Source organism: Betta splendens, chromosome 4, assembly GCF_900634795.4.
Source record: "Betta splendens chromosome 4, fBetSpl5.4, whole genome shotgun sequence".
Lineage (NCBI taxonomy): Eukaryota > Metazoa > Chordata > Actinopteri > Anabantiformes > Osphronemidae > Betta > Betta splendens.
In genome coordinates, this window is record NC_040884.2 from 1782312 (window position 1) to 1798619 (window position 16308).

General features: G+C 43.6%; 2 protein-coding genes across 11 annotated transcripts; one reads left to right on the forward strand and one right to left on the reverse strand.

Annotated features, from left to right (window-relative positions):
* The first annotated feature begins 303 nt into the window (after window positions 1-303).
* tbc1d7 (TBC1 domain family, member 7) lies at window positions 304-4322 on the forward strand. Of its 8 annotated transcripts, none has more exons than XM_029149095.3 (8): window positions 304-406; window positions 811-944; window positions 1184-1264; window positions 1666-1856; window positions 2431-2574; window positions 2861-3006; window positions 3746-3875; window positions 3957-4322. In XM_029149095.3, the coding sequence occupies exons 2-8, from the start codon at window positions 833-835 to the stop codon at window positions 4041-4043; spliced, it is 891 nt and encodes a 296-aa protein (XP_029004928.1). In that variant the 5' UTR covers window positions 304-406; window positions 811-832; the 3' UTR covers window positions 4044-4322. The 8 variants fall into 8 exon arrangements, with proteins under 8 accessions (XP_029004928.1, XP_029004926.1, XP_029004920.1 ...); XM_029149093.3 differs by having other exon boundaries at window positions 390-406; window positions 778-944; XM_029149087.2 differs by lacking the exon at window positions 304-406 and adding an exon at window positions 413-617 and having other exon boundaries at window positions 729-944.
* On the reverse strand, window positions 4233-13747 carry phactr1 (phosphatase and actin regulator 1). 3 transcript variants are annotated; one of them, XM_029149079.3, is made up of 13 exons: window positions 13354-13745; window positions 10990-11154; window positions 9496-9576; window positions 9087-9194; window positions 8803-9006; window positions 8448-8622; window positions 8156-8319; window positions 7518-7674; window positions 7014-7069; window positions 6860-6921; window positions 6107-6247; window positions 5953-6029; window positions 4233-5451 (listed from the first exon to the last, which is right to left on the reverse strand). In XM_029149079.3, exons 1-13 carry the CDS (start codon window positions 13655-13657, stop codon window positions 5436-5438), a joined length of 1710 nt encoding a protein of 569 aa, XP_029004912.1. In that variant the 5' UTR covers window positions 13658-13745; the 3' UTR covers window positions 4233-5435. The 3 variants fall into 3 exon arrangements, with proteins under 3 accessions (XP_029004912.1, XP_029004910.1, XP_029004909.1); XM_029149077.3 differs by having other exon boundaries at window positions 8448-8709; window positions 13354-13742; XM_029149076.3 differs by having other exon boundaries at window positions 8448-9006; window positions 13354-13747.
* Between the last annotated feature and the right edge of the window lie 2561 nt (window positions 13748-16308).

Consider the following 16308-nt stretch of genomic DNA (forward strand, 5'->3'; position numbering starts at 1 on the left):
CTAAAAACATCTGCACTATAGCACAACTATAATGACTCCTTTTATAGTTATAATAGCATGGGTACTGTATATGTATTATATTATTTTATTCATCTGCATATGCGTGAGCAACATTTTAATGTGCAGGACAAATTTTAAAATATTCTTAAAATTGGTAATATATTTTTTTTATTACTTCCTAGTTTATAAATCACCATTAATCACAATAATTTACACTGACTGTTAAAATGCAAACTGTTGCAACAAATACATGTGCCGTGAAAAGCAGCTTGTACGCATATAAAACAGAGTTTCGCAGAACTTCCGGTACTTGGCGTCGTTTACGTTGCAGTAGTAACGTCTTGTTTTAGCTGTTAGCCGCAAACTTGATTTTGGTAGTTTCACCCGGAAGTGTTTCCGTAACAAGGTTGGTAGCTAGTAGCTAGCATGTAGCAGATGCGCCGTTAAGTCCTGTCTGGGCTTGAACCATTAGTGGTGTTTCAGTGGAGTCTGGGCAGATGTCACAAATGAAGCTACGCTGTTAGTTTGTTGGTGTCAGGACATAAATAAACGCTAGATATCAAACGTTAGCAGAAGTAATGTTGCAGGTAACTAATACTTAGCTAGAAGCTACCCAGGTAGGAAGATTAACACGATCTCGGGTTTTAATATTTCCCTTCTGTATATATACGAGACGTTAATGGGTGTTACAGTAGTTAAACTGCTTAAAACGTTGCGTTTTATCGCAGGCGTCGCACAAAAAAGTTCACGTTTCTGAGCAGCTACATGTGAATGCAGGGTGTAAAGCTTCAAACTGAACGTTGCTGCCAGGTTTCACCGCCCGGGTCACGTCATGGCTGACGACCCCCAGAGAAACTTCCGCTCGGCGTATTATGAGAAAGTGGGCTTCAGAGGAGTGGAGGAGAAGAAGTCTCTGGAAATACTGCTCAAGGACAATCCTCTCGGTGAGTAACGACCAACCCGATGTACCGCCGTTTAGTTTAAAGTGGGCTGGTTTGTTGGTCAGCATACATTTCTGCCAAGCTCATTTCAGTTTCATAATGAATGATGATTAGTTGGCCTGTTTTTTCACTGCGCAGCAATGCCACAAGCCTTCTACGTTCTCATCAGACATCATACCCATTCAAATGCTGCTATTGACAGTTTGCAGTTTCACAACACCTACAGTTTTCATTTCTAATAGATTTGGAGAAGCTGAGCACCTTCAGTCAGAGGTTCCCTCTTCCATCCATGTATCGAATCCATGTGTGGAAGGTGCTGTTGGGTAAGACAAACGCCTTATCATCATCATCATCATCATCATCATCATCATCATCATGACCGCTACAGCTACTCAGAGGGGTTATTTACTGACTATACTTAGCTATGTGTGTGTAGTCATTGTTGTCTTACTACAGTACAGGGAATATACGATCAAAATGATCTTCTGATTTTACAGAGTTTTATATAGAGAACACTAGTATTATACATTTCAGACTCTGCATACAGAGTTGCTTTTCTGTGTTATATCAATATTCATTTTAAATATTTAAAAATTACTTGTAGAATTCTCTTCTCAGAAATAAATAAATGTATTTAACAGGAATCTGTTTATTACTCATGTTTACTGAAAACCATCCTTGTTATTGTCCCTTGTAAGTATGACTTGATTTAATGTTCCTGCAGGCATCTTACCTCCCCATAGTGACTCTCATGCTTTAGTTGGAGGCTACAGGAAGGAGCAGTACCAGGACATCCTGGATGCTCTGGAGGTGATGAGATACATCAACCCTTCCACGCCTTCCACCCACATCTACCTGCGCATGTTTCAGCTGGAGAGCCAGATGCTCCCACGGTGCTCTGAGACCTTACCCCCAGTAAGATGGAGCACTCAAATGATAATGGGTGAACTTTCAGTAGCAGCAATAACAGTTTCAATCTGGTTTTGCTTTTGTTTGTCAAAAATCTTCCATTCTGCCATAAAAATAGTTTGTGTTATAAAGCCTATTTTATCAGCCATTCTATGGTCAAATGTCTACATCAGTGCTTTTAACATAATGCATGAGCCTTAAAGGTAGTGTAACCATCTTCTAAAAATGGCTAATGGCTGCTGTTTTATTTTTTTACTGGTTTTATCTCATTAAATGCATCTGTGAGCATTTCAGCCCGAGCCTGAGAGCAGATACATCGTTTTTAGGAGCTAATAATAAAATGATAACATGACTGAGCATTGTCTGGTTAGTATTACTATCAAATGAGACTCTGTGTTTAAGCAGCTAACAGATATGAGATTAGTTACAGAAACATTGAGCATCCATGGGGAATGACTGGTTCTCCCACAGCTGATAAAAATCTTTAATTCGTTTGCTTGTTTTTATATAAAAAATACTTTAACCTGTATATAAAATATATAAAAATACTTTAACCTGTATATAAAACTATGTATTATTGGTACAGGATGAAGAAAATGATGACTTTCTCCCCATCGGTCGGGCCATGGAGGAGATTGTAGACGATCCTGTCGACTGCTACTGGCTGATCAAGTGTTTTGTCAATCAGTTCCACACAAAGTTTGGAGACTCAATACCTCATCTGGTAAGACTTAACTCAAATTAAACTGACTGAAATTTAAAAACACGATGTTGCTGCTTTTGTAGACTTCAAAGAAGAAAAGTAATTTGAATGCAATATAAAGGCAAATCAGGGCCATTTTAAATAAATATTTTTATGACTTGATTTTGATTTGAACATGTCATGACACTGAGAAGACAAAGATACAAAGCTTGTGTTTACAGTTGATGTGATGGCCTTCTCATGACTTGGGGGTTCACACATTTTTCAGTATGAATTAAGACGTGGTGTTGTCTGTCCTCTGCTATAGCCAAAGAGCCTGGAGCATTTTCTGTGTCAGGAGGAACCTCGGCTGCTGAACCATCTGAAGAGCATTGGAGCCCTGACTCAGCTGCCCTATAGCCTCTGGTTCAGACGCTGCTTCGCTGGCTGCCTGCCTGAATGCAGCCTGCAGAGGTCAGTCCATTCTTCACCACAGTACTGTAACTCACTTTGGTAATCTACTACTTATAGACAGAATTTTTAGTCTAAAATGTTTAGAATTATCTTTCTACCAGATACGTTGTTTGAAATAACCTAAGTTTTCTTCTGTGTAAACATAGTAAACAATGTCCAGCTTCTAAGAAGCAATGAACTGCCTCCCACAAACCATAAGCCTGAAGGCATGTTCAGCACTGAGCCCGTGCTTTAAATACTGATTTACATTCTAAAGGGCATGATTTTTAAGTGTTCAGTGACATACTTGATTTCCTAAGGGGAATGTCGATGTGGAGCATGATGCATTCAGTGGAACAGTAATGAATGTGTTGGTAGTTTGAGTGTGGAGGCAGCTGCTGTTTGAGTAAAACATGTAGCGGTTTCTAAACATTTGGCTAAAACAAAGTGTTATAAAACAGTCCTATTTGATGATTTAGTACAGACCAGTAATATGATACAGATTAATAGGATACAAAGCTGCAGCTGTCAGAATGTAAGGTGAATCAGTTCTTCTGAGGCAGGTTCAACAGATTCCAAGTTAAAGCTGATTTATTACACAAATGTTGTGTAGCTAATAAACCACACAATGTATCTGTGTGTGCAGTAAAACCAACCTAGAGGAGAAAGGTGGTCAGCTGGAACCTTTAGTCGTCAGGCTAAGATCTGAACATTAATGTCACTGACCAGTCATAGAATTGAGCCCTGTCATTTTCTTCAGGGTGTGGGACAAGGTGATAAGTGGCTCCTGTAAGATTCTGGTGTTTGTTGCTCTGGAGATTCTACTAAGCTACAAGATCATGTTGATGGGCATCAGTCGGCCTGAATGCGTGGTCAAGTTTTTGTGCAGTGTAAGTTATTCAACAATCTCGAGAATTAACTGTGTCTTTGTCGCTGACATTTAGTAACATGGACACAACTTTTCCTTCCAGATACCACAGGAAAACACAGACGCCATCGTGACTAAAGCCATTGACTTGTGGCATAAATACTGCGGCACCCCGATGCACACTCTGTAGTCACGTGAACAGAAGGGAGATGTTCTCCCAGGACACACACATACAGAGATCAGTCTCTGTATAAGCAGAACCTCTTAGTGGGGGCCACTTTCCAGGCTTCACTACACTGCATGAACACTGGAGGCAGTCGACCACAGAAGCACGTACTGTAAGGTGTGAATGCTGGCACAAAACCAGCCGGAAAAGGACGAGAGATCATAAATGTATTAATTTTAATAAGTTTCCTTCTTTAAGAAACTGTATACATTATAGAAGACAATAAATTAACACTCACATGCAGTTTGTCTGCTTTACAAAAGTATGAGTATTATTTTTTCCCTCATACATTTTTAACGGACAAGCGGCAGTAATTTAACTGACTCTGTGCTTGCGCACACCTCCTAATATGGATAAAACTTTATGGAGCAATTATGAAAAAAAAACAGGCAGTAAACTTTGAATTTGTACAATAAGATGAAATGCAAAATATCCATGGGGAGAGTTCTGCAACATTTTACGGTGTACCAATAATCTGTAAAATGTGTAAATCCCTGTAAACAATACTGTAGGCACAGAGACACAGTTACTGAACTCTCATGAGCTGTCAATCTGGATGCATTCAAAGTCACAACATCCTCAGCAGGTCAAGTTGCTTTGGTTTGATTCTGAAATCTGGATTGTGATTGAGCTCTTGAATGCAGCCTAAGAGCAGATTAACAAATGAAAGCTGATATTATTGCTTGGGTGATTGATGCGACTGCATTAGGAGATCTACACTTTGACTGTTACTGAGTTGGTAGTAAACACCTTGGGACTCTGAACAAGATTTAGGATACTTTTGGCTTCATTATCAGCTGCCGGTCACAGCATAAGCTGCTGTAAGTGTTTATCTTCTGACAGAATCAGATGAATGACTAGAGAGATTTCAATCAGTGGAGTAGAAGTGCGCCAACACAAGCTCACTTCTTAGGTAACACTAAGTCAAAATGAAAAATGAGACTTCAGAACATAGTAAAAGGCAAGAAAACAATCCCTGGAAAAAATAAATAAAGGGAAGTCCCGTCTTCACCTCGCACTGTTCCCATCCTTGATTGTTGGCACAGATTCTGCGACTTTCTGTGGCTTTGTTCGAAAAAACAAAAGTGCAGCAAAGTAAACATTTCATCACCTTTTATCATTCAAAAATGACAATAAAAGCTTTTGAATATCAAGAAGTCTGTAAAATCTCCAGAGTGGAGACACCAGTTGAGAGCCCCATCTGTTTAAAACCTTGTTGCTCCCGTTTCCTGTAATGGCTCAAAGTCATACGTGTTCAGTCCAGTCAGGCGTCTGTAGTCAGCAGGATCAGGGCCGCACGTAGCGGTCACGGTGCTCCAGGCTTCTGGGGAGGGTAGATCAGTGCGGAGGTCCACGTTATGGCCGATGAAACCTGCACAGAGAAAACGGGCCTTTACTTTTCATCTAGCACCACCCACAGGTCAGAGTCTTCACTTCAGCCTTAATGCCGACCTGAACTCAGTGGATGCCAGCGCTGCCCAGTCTGGCTCCAGTCTGCTTTTGCTGAGTGGGAAATGTTGCATCTGTCAGCGCTAAGACTCTAATTACACCTAAGCGGCTAATCTCTTTCAATTGGTTGTTTGTATTTCTGGATGACAGTGCTTATATTTGCTTGGGTGACCATGGCAACAGCACTAACCCAAACACCAGGTCTGCCTCCTCCAGAGCTTCAACAACAGCGTAACAGTTCACTAACTGTGACTGGGTGTAAAGCCTTTTATTCAACATCACTCTGGCATCAACCTCAAAGCCAAAATTATTAGTTCATCTATTTTTTTTCTAGTTGTCTTATTGGATCATTTATTTTTCTATCACTATTCATTCTGTGATGTGTAATGATTTTAAGCTTGTTGCACCTTTGACTTTAACTCACCTCGTCAGATGACGGCTTGACTCATGTACCTCCATCTCTGTGCTTTTAAACTCATTTAACTCCTTTCTTATGGCCGCCTGAGTATTACACAAACACACATTCAGATACGCGTACAGACTTCTTGACTTTTGTTGTTGTTGTGCTTGGAGCCAACCTTATCAGCAGCCGTTAGCCTCGTCCAGGGCTTGTCTGCTCTCCTGTCATAGTCCTGAGCCTCGGCGACTTCCACATAGTCACTGAAGCGGATGAGGATTTTCGCCTCCCTCAGCTCCTCCACTGTCGGCCTCTGGCTGAGCTGCAGCGTGGAAGAGAATGCAACATGACATACTCAGTGCCTTGCAACATGGATGCTGAGGACAATCTGTGCAGTAAAGAACCCAATATTGGATGTGACTGGAAAATAGCTGGTTCAAATCTTGTAGGAAAAATGGGGTTTTGCAATATTGTTTATCAATATGTCAAAATATTATGAGTATAACATTACCTTCCTCATTTCTTTCTTGTGTATTAATAATAAGCAAAGTGGAAGAAGGAGACAAATGGCCAGTTGTGTTAAACTCTCAGAGCCAAGAGACATGTTAACATTTGCTTCTTTTAAATTCAGTGTGTATAAAAATAGATGATGCTGACAGACATATAAGCAGCTTTTCTCAGGAGTAACTGAATGGGTTTATTCGGCTCATCCATCAGCTCATATTGTATTGTATAGTCACATATTGTCATTACTGAGGCAGCTGTTCTCTACCATTCAGTCCTGATACTGAGAACAAGATGATGATGATGATGATGTAACAGATAATAATATCATCTAATCCCAATGGTGGCAGTTTTGTCCCCATGGCAACCGTGTTCATATTATAGCATCATGTCCTTTGATCAAAGACCGTCAGTCTCTCCTCCATCTTACCTTTCTGGACAAATGCCTCTTGATCTCCCGCTTCTCCTCCTGCTCCTCCAGATCATTTCGAGCTGAAAGGAACAACAGGAAAACAGCTTCAACACACCCAGAGACTGTGGATTAGTGTTTGGTTTTCCTTCTTATAATGTGTAAAGCGACTCACGTTTGAGTATGTTCCTCTGTTCCAGCTCCTCTGCCGTTGGCCTTTGACTCAATCGCCTGAAAAGAAAGAAAACCTCTATTTTAAGAAACTTATTTTTATACGTTTTAAATGTTTGTGTGCTTTGAGACGATCATCCATCTTGTGGTCAGGCTAACAACCTCACTGTGCTAAAAGTCTTTTATGTACATTATGCATTGTGAATTTACAGTGTTTGTTAAGTAAAAGATTCAAGTGCATTGAGGGGAAGCTTAGCATGTTTTAGCTTGAATGTATAACAAGTGCCAGCTCCTCCGGTGATGTTCTAGAGAACCGAATGCACCGACCCTTGACCGGCAGGAACGACTGTAGTCGTGTTGCGTCTTTGGGCCATCCTGATGGTCCTCACACTGTCTTCTCTGCTTTCCACAGTCTGAATTCTTGAAATCCCTCCCTGCCCTATATGTTGAGGTCACGTCTATCACACACCACAGGGATTAATCATGTGCTCTAACAACTCCAGCTCACCTGGTGAGTTTGGTGGCCGTTTGCTGTCGAGACTCCAGTCTCTCCTGGTCCGACTGAAGCGGCAGGATATTCTTCTCCTCCAGCTCCCTTTTCGATGGACGATTACTCAGCTTGATGGCCAGAGAGTCTTTTCGTAGAACCTTCATGGCCAGTGTGCCTACAAACCATGAGACAGTTACAGGGACATTCACCCATCTTGTTGTGCAGTTTCAGATGTTGACGAGCTCTTAAAAAAATGAAAAAAATCCAAAAAACCTTTTGCAAATTTGGTTATTTTTAATTTAGTCTTCATTCTGAGGAGATCATAGAATCCTCTTGTTTCTTTCTGGTGATAATTGTTAATAAAATGACTAGAGGTATTAGCAGGTGGACACCAACAGTATCACCAGGTCAGATATTTGTGCTGTGTCTGACCAAATTGCTGCTCTAAATGCAGCACGCCACGGGGACGTCTGTGCTGATGCAGAGGTTCCATATGCTCATACATGCAATAACTAGAACATCCACTTAATTCTTAACAGCAACAGGAGGATCGTTTCTGTTCAGTCGTGTTTCAGAGTGATGACATCAAATGGTGAAGTTGGGAAAGTGCTTCCTACTCAGTTTAAACAGCTTAGAGGAACTAGAGAGACACCTACTTGTAAACAGTGCCTCATCCTCCTCCTCCTCCTCTTCTTCGTCCTCATCTTCCTCCTCCTCCTTGTACATACTCGGCAGGTCCTCATAGTCTGCCTCATTGGGGAGGTTCTCTTTGTCGTCATCACACTCGATCATCACGGTGGGAACACCATGCATCATAGAGCTGCAGGTTGGAGAAAGGGCAAAGGTCAGAGGAGGTCACTCAGCAACTCAGCAAGTGTGAATTTGCTGAAATTTATTCCACAGACGAGCCAGGAGTTATTCTGATGTAGCAGTCAGAGTGATGCTCACCTCTCAAACCTCTGCATGGTGAGGGCCAGCGTCTTGTTGAGTTCCTCTATTATTCTGCTGGGCGGGTGGAGGGGGGCCGGCAGCGTCCCGTACTGCAGGGGGTGCCCTCCCATCGGAGCATGGCTGGAAGGCGCGGGGCACTTCTGAAAGGTGAGCGACGAGGGTTCCACGTTCCCTGCAGGTATGGAGATCATGAGCTTCTTTGGAGGTAGAGGAGGAGATAACTTCCCCGACATACATGGCAGCTTCACTGGGCCATCGTCTGCAGCACAAGCACAAGCACAGTTGAAGGCGAAGGCATGAACAGTTAATGCCCGTAAGGAGCCAGGAACGTGACAGAAGACGAACGACGCACCTGTCACGTGGTTGGGCAGTCTGCTGAAGGGCTTGGGTGGGAGCGCAGGAGGTTGTTTGTGTAACGTTGGAGGTCTGGAGAGAGCTGATTCAGCGCCGTCCGACAGATACACAGTGGACTTCCTTGTGAGCGGAGCCTGAGTGGTTATCTGTGTGTGGTCGTGTGAACATGCGCCATCACTGGGCATCTGAAACTCCACGGCACCTGAGGATTAAAACCAGTAAAAGCATCAGAGGAGACACGGCGTGCAGAGGGAAACAACAGTGAGCGGCGCTGCTGCCTACCTACAGCGGCAGCCGCGCCCTCCATCTGCTCGCTGCCTTCAGGCTCTGGCACAGGTGAACGCCCGTTTTCCATCTTCACCTCCTCTCGTATGGCTGGAGATGTTCCGTCTATGGAGGAGAGGGAGGAAGAACCAAGACAGCAATAGAAGAGAGGCAAACCAGAGACAAGTGCTGCTGCTTCGTTGTGATTGGAAGCGCTGACGCAGACCCGGCATAAAAACAAATCCATTAATAAAGCAACTAATCATATAAAAATGTCAAACACTGACATATTCCACATCAGCAATAATAACAATAATCAGATTGCAGCCCAGTTAACACCCCATCAGATGTTCTTAGATATTTTATAGTATGTATATAGGACAACATGTTGATGACCACATTAATGCCAGGCTGGTCTGTGACTCACCTTTCTCATAAATCTCCTTCAACACGCCTTTCTTGATGAGCTCCTCTCTGCTCTGGCGGGTGGACATTTTCCTCTCCAACACTGAGGAAAAGGAGGAAGAGGTGAGAAAGAGAAAAGAAAAGAGAGACATGAGGTCAAAACAAAAAACAGCTTACTGCCCAGAGCAAAGCATCAGGCTTCTACTCCTCTACCTCGGCTCAGTATAATGATGCCAATCGTTGGGTTTAATGCTGAGCCTCATACTGCAGGGTTTCATTTTGCGGTTGGAGTTTTTCACTAAATAAAGTGAAATCAGGCTGTGTAGATATCATCCACAACAGAACAAGATGATGACGATCAGAACCGGGGTTAACACAGAGGAAACAATGAGGGACCAGTAGGAGGCAGTGGGAAGAACAGCACTCCTGTCTGACCGCCGGCAGGAAACATCGTCATACTGAGGATCAGGTCGCACATGTGAAGAACTGTGACCTCACAGGTTACGTGTGAAGACAAACCCTCCCGGTGATGAAGCAAACACGCATCACTAATGCTTCGCAGTAAATCTGACAACTACAAAACCTAGATTCAACAGAATAAACCTTGTAGTTTCACAATAAAATTGTACATTAAACCCAAATGAAGTGTGATACAAGTAACGTGGCCAGAGAAGTTTGTACACTAACTAATATTTCACCCAATTATTAAAAAATTGAAATATTCCTAGGATGGCGCTATAATAAAACTGGAAGGTTTTAAAGTTTCCTACTTTTTATTTCAATAACTGGATAATGTGATTTTACCGTATCTGAAATTAGCAGAATAATACATTCAGACTTAAAGACAGTTAATCGCATTTGGTAGCGCCTGAAAACATGTATCAACATTATTTAGTGCATTTTGTCTGAATGGTGGTCACATCATCAGCTTCCTGTGTACATAGCCCTGCTGTGAAGATAAGATGTAACCTGTTATTCAGAGAAGAGGCAGGTTTCAGCAAGCAAATAAATAAACGAGTCCAACTGTGACAGCTGGGAGAACAGCTTGGCTCAGAGAGTCGGCCAGCTGAGAAACGACAGCAGAACCAGAGATCTGCTGTTTCACAGCCACTTCTCATCCTCAGACTTCCTGCCGCTCTGAAGCAGACATATGCGCCAACATGCTCAGTAGAAACACCTCATCCATTCACTGTTGAAGAGACAACAACAATCAGAGTCTACAGCCGATTCCATATTATCGTCTCGCCCACGTGTGATGTTTGCGCGTCTGACGGGTGTAATGAGGTTCATTCAGCATCAGTTCTTACAACTGCAGCGTTGGGAGTAAGAAATGATTATAATGATTTCACCTGCTGGCTCCTCTCTCACCTGATTTCACCTGGTTTGCTTTCCTGATCCTACACAACCATAACTGGAGGTCAGCAGCACAGGTCTGTGTGATCAATGCTGCTGTGTCCACAGTGAGACGGCAGCGGGCGCCAATGGAGGCGTTGTGCGTGAGGATCTGTGCTCTCACCGGCAGAGGTCTGCTTGAACTTGTCACTCTTCTTCTTCCTCCATTTCCAGGGTTTGAACAGACGCCCCAAGGTGGCGAACTTGCTCCGCCGGCGGATGGGGGGCGTGTGTGTGCCGGGCACCAGCGAGTCGGAGCGCATCGCTGCCAACCTCTCCACTTCCTCAGCTGCAAAACAGAAGGACATCAGGAAGGTCGTGACCATAAGGTCAACAGCACTTACGAGAGGAGATTTTCACATCTGTTCACCCGCAGCCAGAAAAAGAATGAAGCAATAGTAATGAAAACAAGCAGTAGAAGCTACTGGAGCCAGAGGTTCCCTTCTGCCGTCACACCCTAACCTGAAAACATCGCAATTCTCACATGAAGTTAAAGAAAACGTGAAATACAGCTTGATAGCATCCAGATGAAGCACTGTCAGGCCAGCTGCGTAGTTTAGGTTTCATTATAGGACATATTTACTGCAGTAAATCAGCATGATGAAAATTCAAATGTCAGGGGACAGACTCCGCTACAGGGCTGCTGGGCACAATCAAGTCAGGACAACCTTATTCAGATCGCTCTCAATCACAGTTAGACTGTCGGCAGAGACTTGACGTAACGAGGCGAAGAGGCCTGGCTGAGGTCAAGCTCCCCGGAGCGGTCCAGAACGGGCCGACGGACGGCACCACGCGCCTGCACGGCACGCTCCAGCGTTCTTCTTGAGATGGCATCCTCCCCACTACACACAACATGGTGCTGAGCAGCAGGGGGAGGTCTGCAGAGCAAGGCCTGGAGACGGAGCCAGCAGCGAGGGTTCAGCTGGCAGCAGCGCGTGCACACACACAGGCCAGCGGACGTGAACAGCAGCAACACACAACCACACAAAACACTGGAGACGCTCAGACGTGAAGAACAAGTGCAAACACTAATCAGAGAGCTGCATCTAAACAGGCACCACCAGAACTGAAATACTGAAGCATACTGAATAATTAAACTGTCACTTTAGACTTTATGAGTCTAGTTTCAAGGTTTACAAACATTTGATTGAATGCATTTAAGAAAGTTCTCTTTCTTTTTATCTGTTACACGTTTGTGCTACAAACATTTACAGGGTGGGTAAAACTCAAGCTGACTGTAAACCAGTAAGAAGCTGCCTCCACCACCAGGTCCAGACGCTACATCCCAACACCAGCCTGGGGTTGAGCGGAGTGTCACACTGATGTTAAACAGAAACTTTCCCCACACGCACGCACGCACGCACGCACGCACACAGAGAGAAAACTTTGTATTCACTTGACACTTTACTACAATTCAGAGGTTGTTTACTGTCCTAATAATCTGCCGAGCAGCTTCGTGTTGCAGCTTTGAGCCTGTAGCAGGTAGAGACCAGCTTTGGCCCATCGCTGCTGGCTGAAACCCCCGAGTCACACTGCAGGGAGACATTCTTTCAGTCTGACCCTGGGTCTGATTTCCAAAGACTGAGTCACTCAACAACAGGAACAACAACTGGAAGAAGCCCAAACAACAACAACAACAACAACAACAACAACAACAACAACAACAACAACAACAGATGATGACACCACCGCTGCTGTGGAAGCACTCATTCAATGAGTTGACTAATGGAGGTTCTACCAGCTGATTCATACTTTTCATTTAAATGGATTATAGGAAGTTGATCAATTTAACAATAACCAAAGTGGCCTCAGAAACATCTTTAGCATTGACAAAGCAGCAAAATCAGGGCATCAATCTCGAGCTACACTGCATTGATCCTTGGTTAAACAAAGCGAAGCAGATTATAGTTAATAGATATTTTTACCAGTACATACACACTGAGCTGCAAACGTCGCAAATATGACACATCTGCATTTCCAGCTGATGCAAATCTATTTTATGATAAAGGAATTATAAAGTGAGCTGCAGCTGCAGAGGCTGGAACGAAGCCGCTCATCAACCTGCACTGAGTGACCCGTAGACGTGGTACTGGAGGGGACGCTGTTATTACTTATTTTTATTACAGGTACAATTACTGTACCTGATTCAGACCATCACAAATAAAGCTGAAGGCTCGATTTCTCTTGACTCCAGTGTCCCAGGACAAGTGAGTCTTCTAAGACTAAAGGACAGTGAATTCAATAAAAGCACTAGAATTTGGTGTGAAGCCTTTATTCATTCCTATTAATGCTAATGTATATTTATCTGTAAATCGCACCTAAAATAATGATATCACATTTTATGCAATCAATCAATAACAGGCTGATTTCATAAAGAACACGGGGTCAGCGGCGCTGATCTGGGTTCAGCTCCCGGTGCCGGTGCCGGGTCCCCAGCGACAGCCAGTCACCGTAATAAACCGAACCGAACCGAACCGGGTCCTCTCACCGTCCAGCGGGTCGGCTCCGTGACACTTGCTGCAGATGTGTTTGAGCTCCTTCCCGAGCTGGCAGTGGATGGTGAACGGCACGTTGTTGTTGTTGTTGGGCCGCTGCTCCCGCCGCTCCCGCCGCTCCCGCCGCCGCTCGACGGAGACGCCGCGGGACTTCGCGCCGGTCAGGCAGAAGGTCCTCCGCCTCTTCTGCGGCTTCTGTTGCTCGGACGAGGGCACCGCGAACATTAACGGCGGGGACACGGCCGTGCTCCTGGACCCGGACCATAAACCCGTCACGGACGTTTCACGACCCGCCATGTTTGGGTTGGACTGCAGGGACGCAGCCTCTCGCCCCAGGATTTCAAACGGGTCGGAGCTCAGTCCACAAACAAGTCAGCCATCATGAAAACGGGCTGTTCCGGTCAAGGCTTTCAAAATAAAAAAACGTTATTCAGAAGAACGTGTTATCTATTCTCACCCACAAAATATTAAAACAAAACCACTTGATGAGAAAAACTAACTATTAAAAATATTAACTAATACCTAAAATTCTATTTCGCTAATAGGTTTCATTTTTTGACAAATGGGCTGTATAGTGGATTATTTCCGTAAAGGACTTGTGGAAAAACGCAATACGCTAATTAAGTAATGACGTCGAAACAAATCTTGACATTTCCATCTTTCATTTAAATATTTGCTATTATTTTGAAGACAGATCTTACTTCCGGACACACTACGTCTCGACAGCGCTATGACGAGGCTCAGCCAATCGTGGGAGGCCGATGAGGGTCGAGCCCAAAGCATCAGCCAATGAGGATGAAGTACCAGGAAATTTATAATGAGATTTTAAATGTCCTGCTGATGGTTAAAATTACAATTACAACGCTTACGAAGGTCCATAGATTACAGAGGTAGATATAAAAAGAGAAACAATGATTACTGGGTACCAGCAACATTTCTTATAATTTAATACACTGCACAATTTACTCTGATCATTGTCTGTAATGCTTTTATTAAACATCACTTAAAAACCTTTAACAAAATGTGTCAAATGTTTCTTTTTAATTTAGAGACAAAATCAAATGCTTTGACTGAAATGAAGAAATATTCATTTTAAACTAGGAAACTAATTCAAGGCCGTTAATAATGCTTTATTCCCTAATGTTTGTGCCATCTGCTTTGTACGAAAGGTCAGATGGTTTAAGCATTTTAAAACACCTTGAGGAAAGTGTTTTTTCTAAAGCACACCCTAAGTGGCAGCACCTCAGACACCAGGGTTCTAAGGGAAGGGTTGAGTCTGAAATCAAAGGTAGGCTGTGTACGAGGGCTCTTCTCATCTGGCCTCGCTCTTAGAACCTCCAACTTTGATCATTTCCAAATATGCAATCTTCTTTAACAGAAAAGTAACATTTTGTCCTTAACTGACTTCTGATCAGCTATGGGACTTAACTGCATTCAGCTTCGAGCTCAGTAACAAAAACAGGTGCAATCTTATTCTATGCCTTAATCATAAATCAATTCTGACTTTTCCTGGAAGACAGTGGAGAGAAGCCAAGAGAGGAGAAGCTCGTTTCAGGCTGCGAGCTGCCAGCCTGCATTTTGTTCTCTCTGTAATCTGGGCTGCGACAGAGACAACAAGGGATCCAAACAATGAAAGAGAGCTAAATTTGGAGACTGACTGAAGACTGTAGAACTCAACTTGATGAGCTGGTGAGAAAGACGCCAACACTCAGTACTGTATGTTACTGAGGCCAATAAAGGGTCACAGTTTGTAGTTACACACCCGGACCAGCAGGTGGAGCTCATATACAACTTAGAAATAAACAGGCAGAGAGCTGGATGCAGGGACTGGTCTATAACCAGAACGGCACAGGCCCAGTCTGTCATTTCACTCATGTAAGGATGGCATCAGAAGCATATGCTGCATTTTTCCTGCGGCACATGATGACACAGACGCGTGAAGAGTCGCAGAACGAGGTTGTGAATCACACGATGGAAGAGTTTAGAGAACAAGCGTCTCTTCTGGAATGAGCCTCCTCCCTCGGTGAGGTGGCAGGACTCCAGCGTTCCTCCCAGTTGCCAGTGATGAAGCCCAAGGAAACAGAGATTAGCTGCATTCACATGCACAAAATCCTCCAGAAGAGCGTTTGTCACAGAGATGCCTGATGGTAGAGCAGCATCAGTCAGGTTCTAGTGAATCTAGGAATGCTCCCCCTCTGGCTAGTTAGCACGTTAGCATGCTAACAGATCAACGCAACAAGCATGAAAATATGCTTTCACATATTTCTCCTACTTCACACCACCAGTAATTTATCTCATTATTATAAAGACTGAGTTATTTGTCTGAATTTAGATTCAGTTTAAATAATCACATTGGTGGTTGGTCGTTTAAATTCTCGCCATTCTTTGCCCTGCAGCTGAAGGCCTCATTGGGGAGATGTTTGGCAGGTTCCAGCTCTGTGTGGTGCAGACATTAATAAACTTCATGTCTCAATATGTCTGACAAAGCAGATAAACCACAATCTCAGAATCTGAGCGTGTGCACTTTGACCACCAGGTCAAACAAGGCCGCTTGACCAGCTCTCAGATCATTTTCCATCCGTGATGCAGTGACTTCGTCACAATCCGAGCACCTGAGCAGGGAGCTGAACTGCCTGACAACTTCTGTGCTTTTCATCTTTTAGGAATAAGACTTGAATCAGACTGTGTCACAGCCTGACAACATAAGGTTTCCTCATGCATCTCATATGTTCAGGCTAGAAACAAACAACTGTCAGTTTACTCCTAAGTCATTTCTAATGGATGGACGTGGTTTGTAGACTTACGTCGTCATCTTTTTGACAATGCCCTTTTTCTTTCATTTATCCCTTTTAATTTGAAAAGTTCCACCTGATTTGCTAAGTTAAATAAGCATCATTAGATGGTGATTGATGAGGGTCAGAGGCCCGAGTCTGGATCTTTACTGCCGT

Coding starts and splice junctions, on each gene's coding strand:
- tbc1d7 (XM_029149095.3), top strand. CDS start 833: ATGGCTGACGACCCCCAGAGAAACTTCCGCTCGGCGTATTATGAGAAA. Junction 1,857..2,430: donor GCTCTGAGACCTTACCCCCA/GTAAGATGGAGC, acceptor TATGTATTATTG/GTACAGGATGAAGAAAATGA. Junction 3,007..3,745: donor CCTGAATGCAGCCTGCAGAG/GTCAGTCCATTC, acceptor CATTTTCTTCAG/GGTGTGGGACAAGGTGATAA.
- phactr1 (XM_029149076.3), bottom strand. CDS start 13,657: ATGGCGGGTCGTGAAACGTCCGTGACGGGTTTATGGTCCGGGTCCAGG. Junction 9,195..9,495: donor GAAGGAGATTTATGAGAAAG/GTGAGTCACAGA, acceptor TCTCCTCCATAG/ACGGAACATCTCCAGCCATA. Junction 9,007..9,086: donor GGGCGCGGCTGCCGCTGTAG/GTAGGCAGCAGC, acceptor TTTAATCCTCAG/GTGCCGTGGAGTTTCAGATG.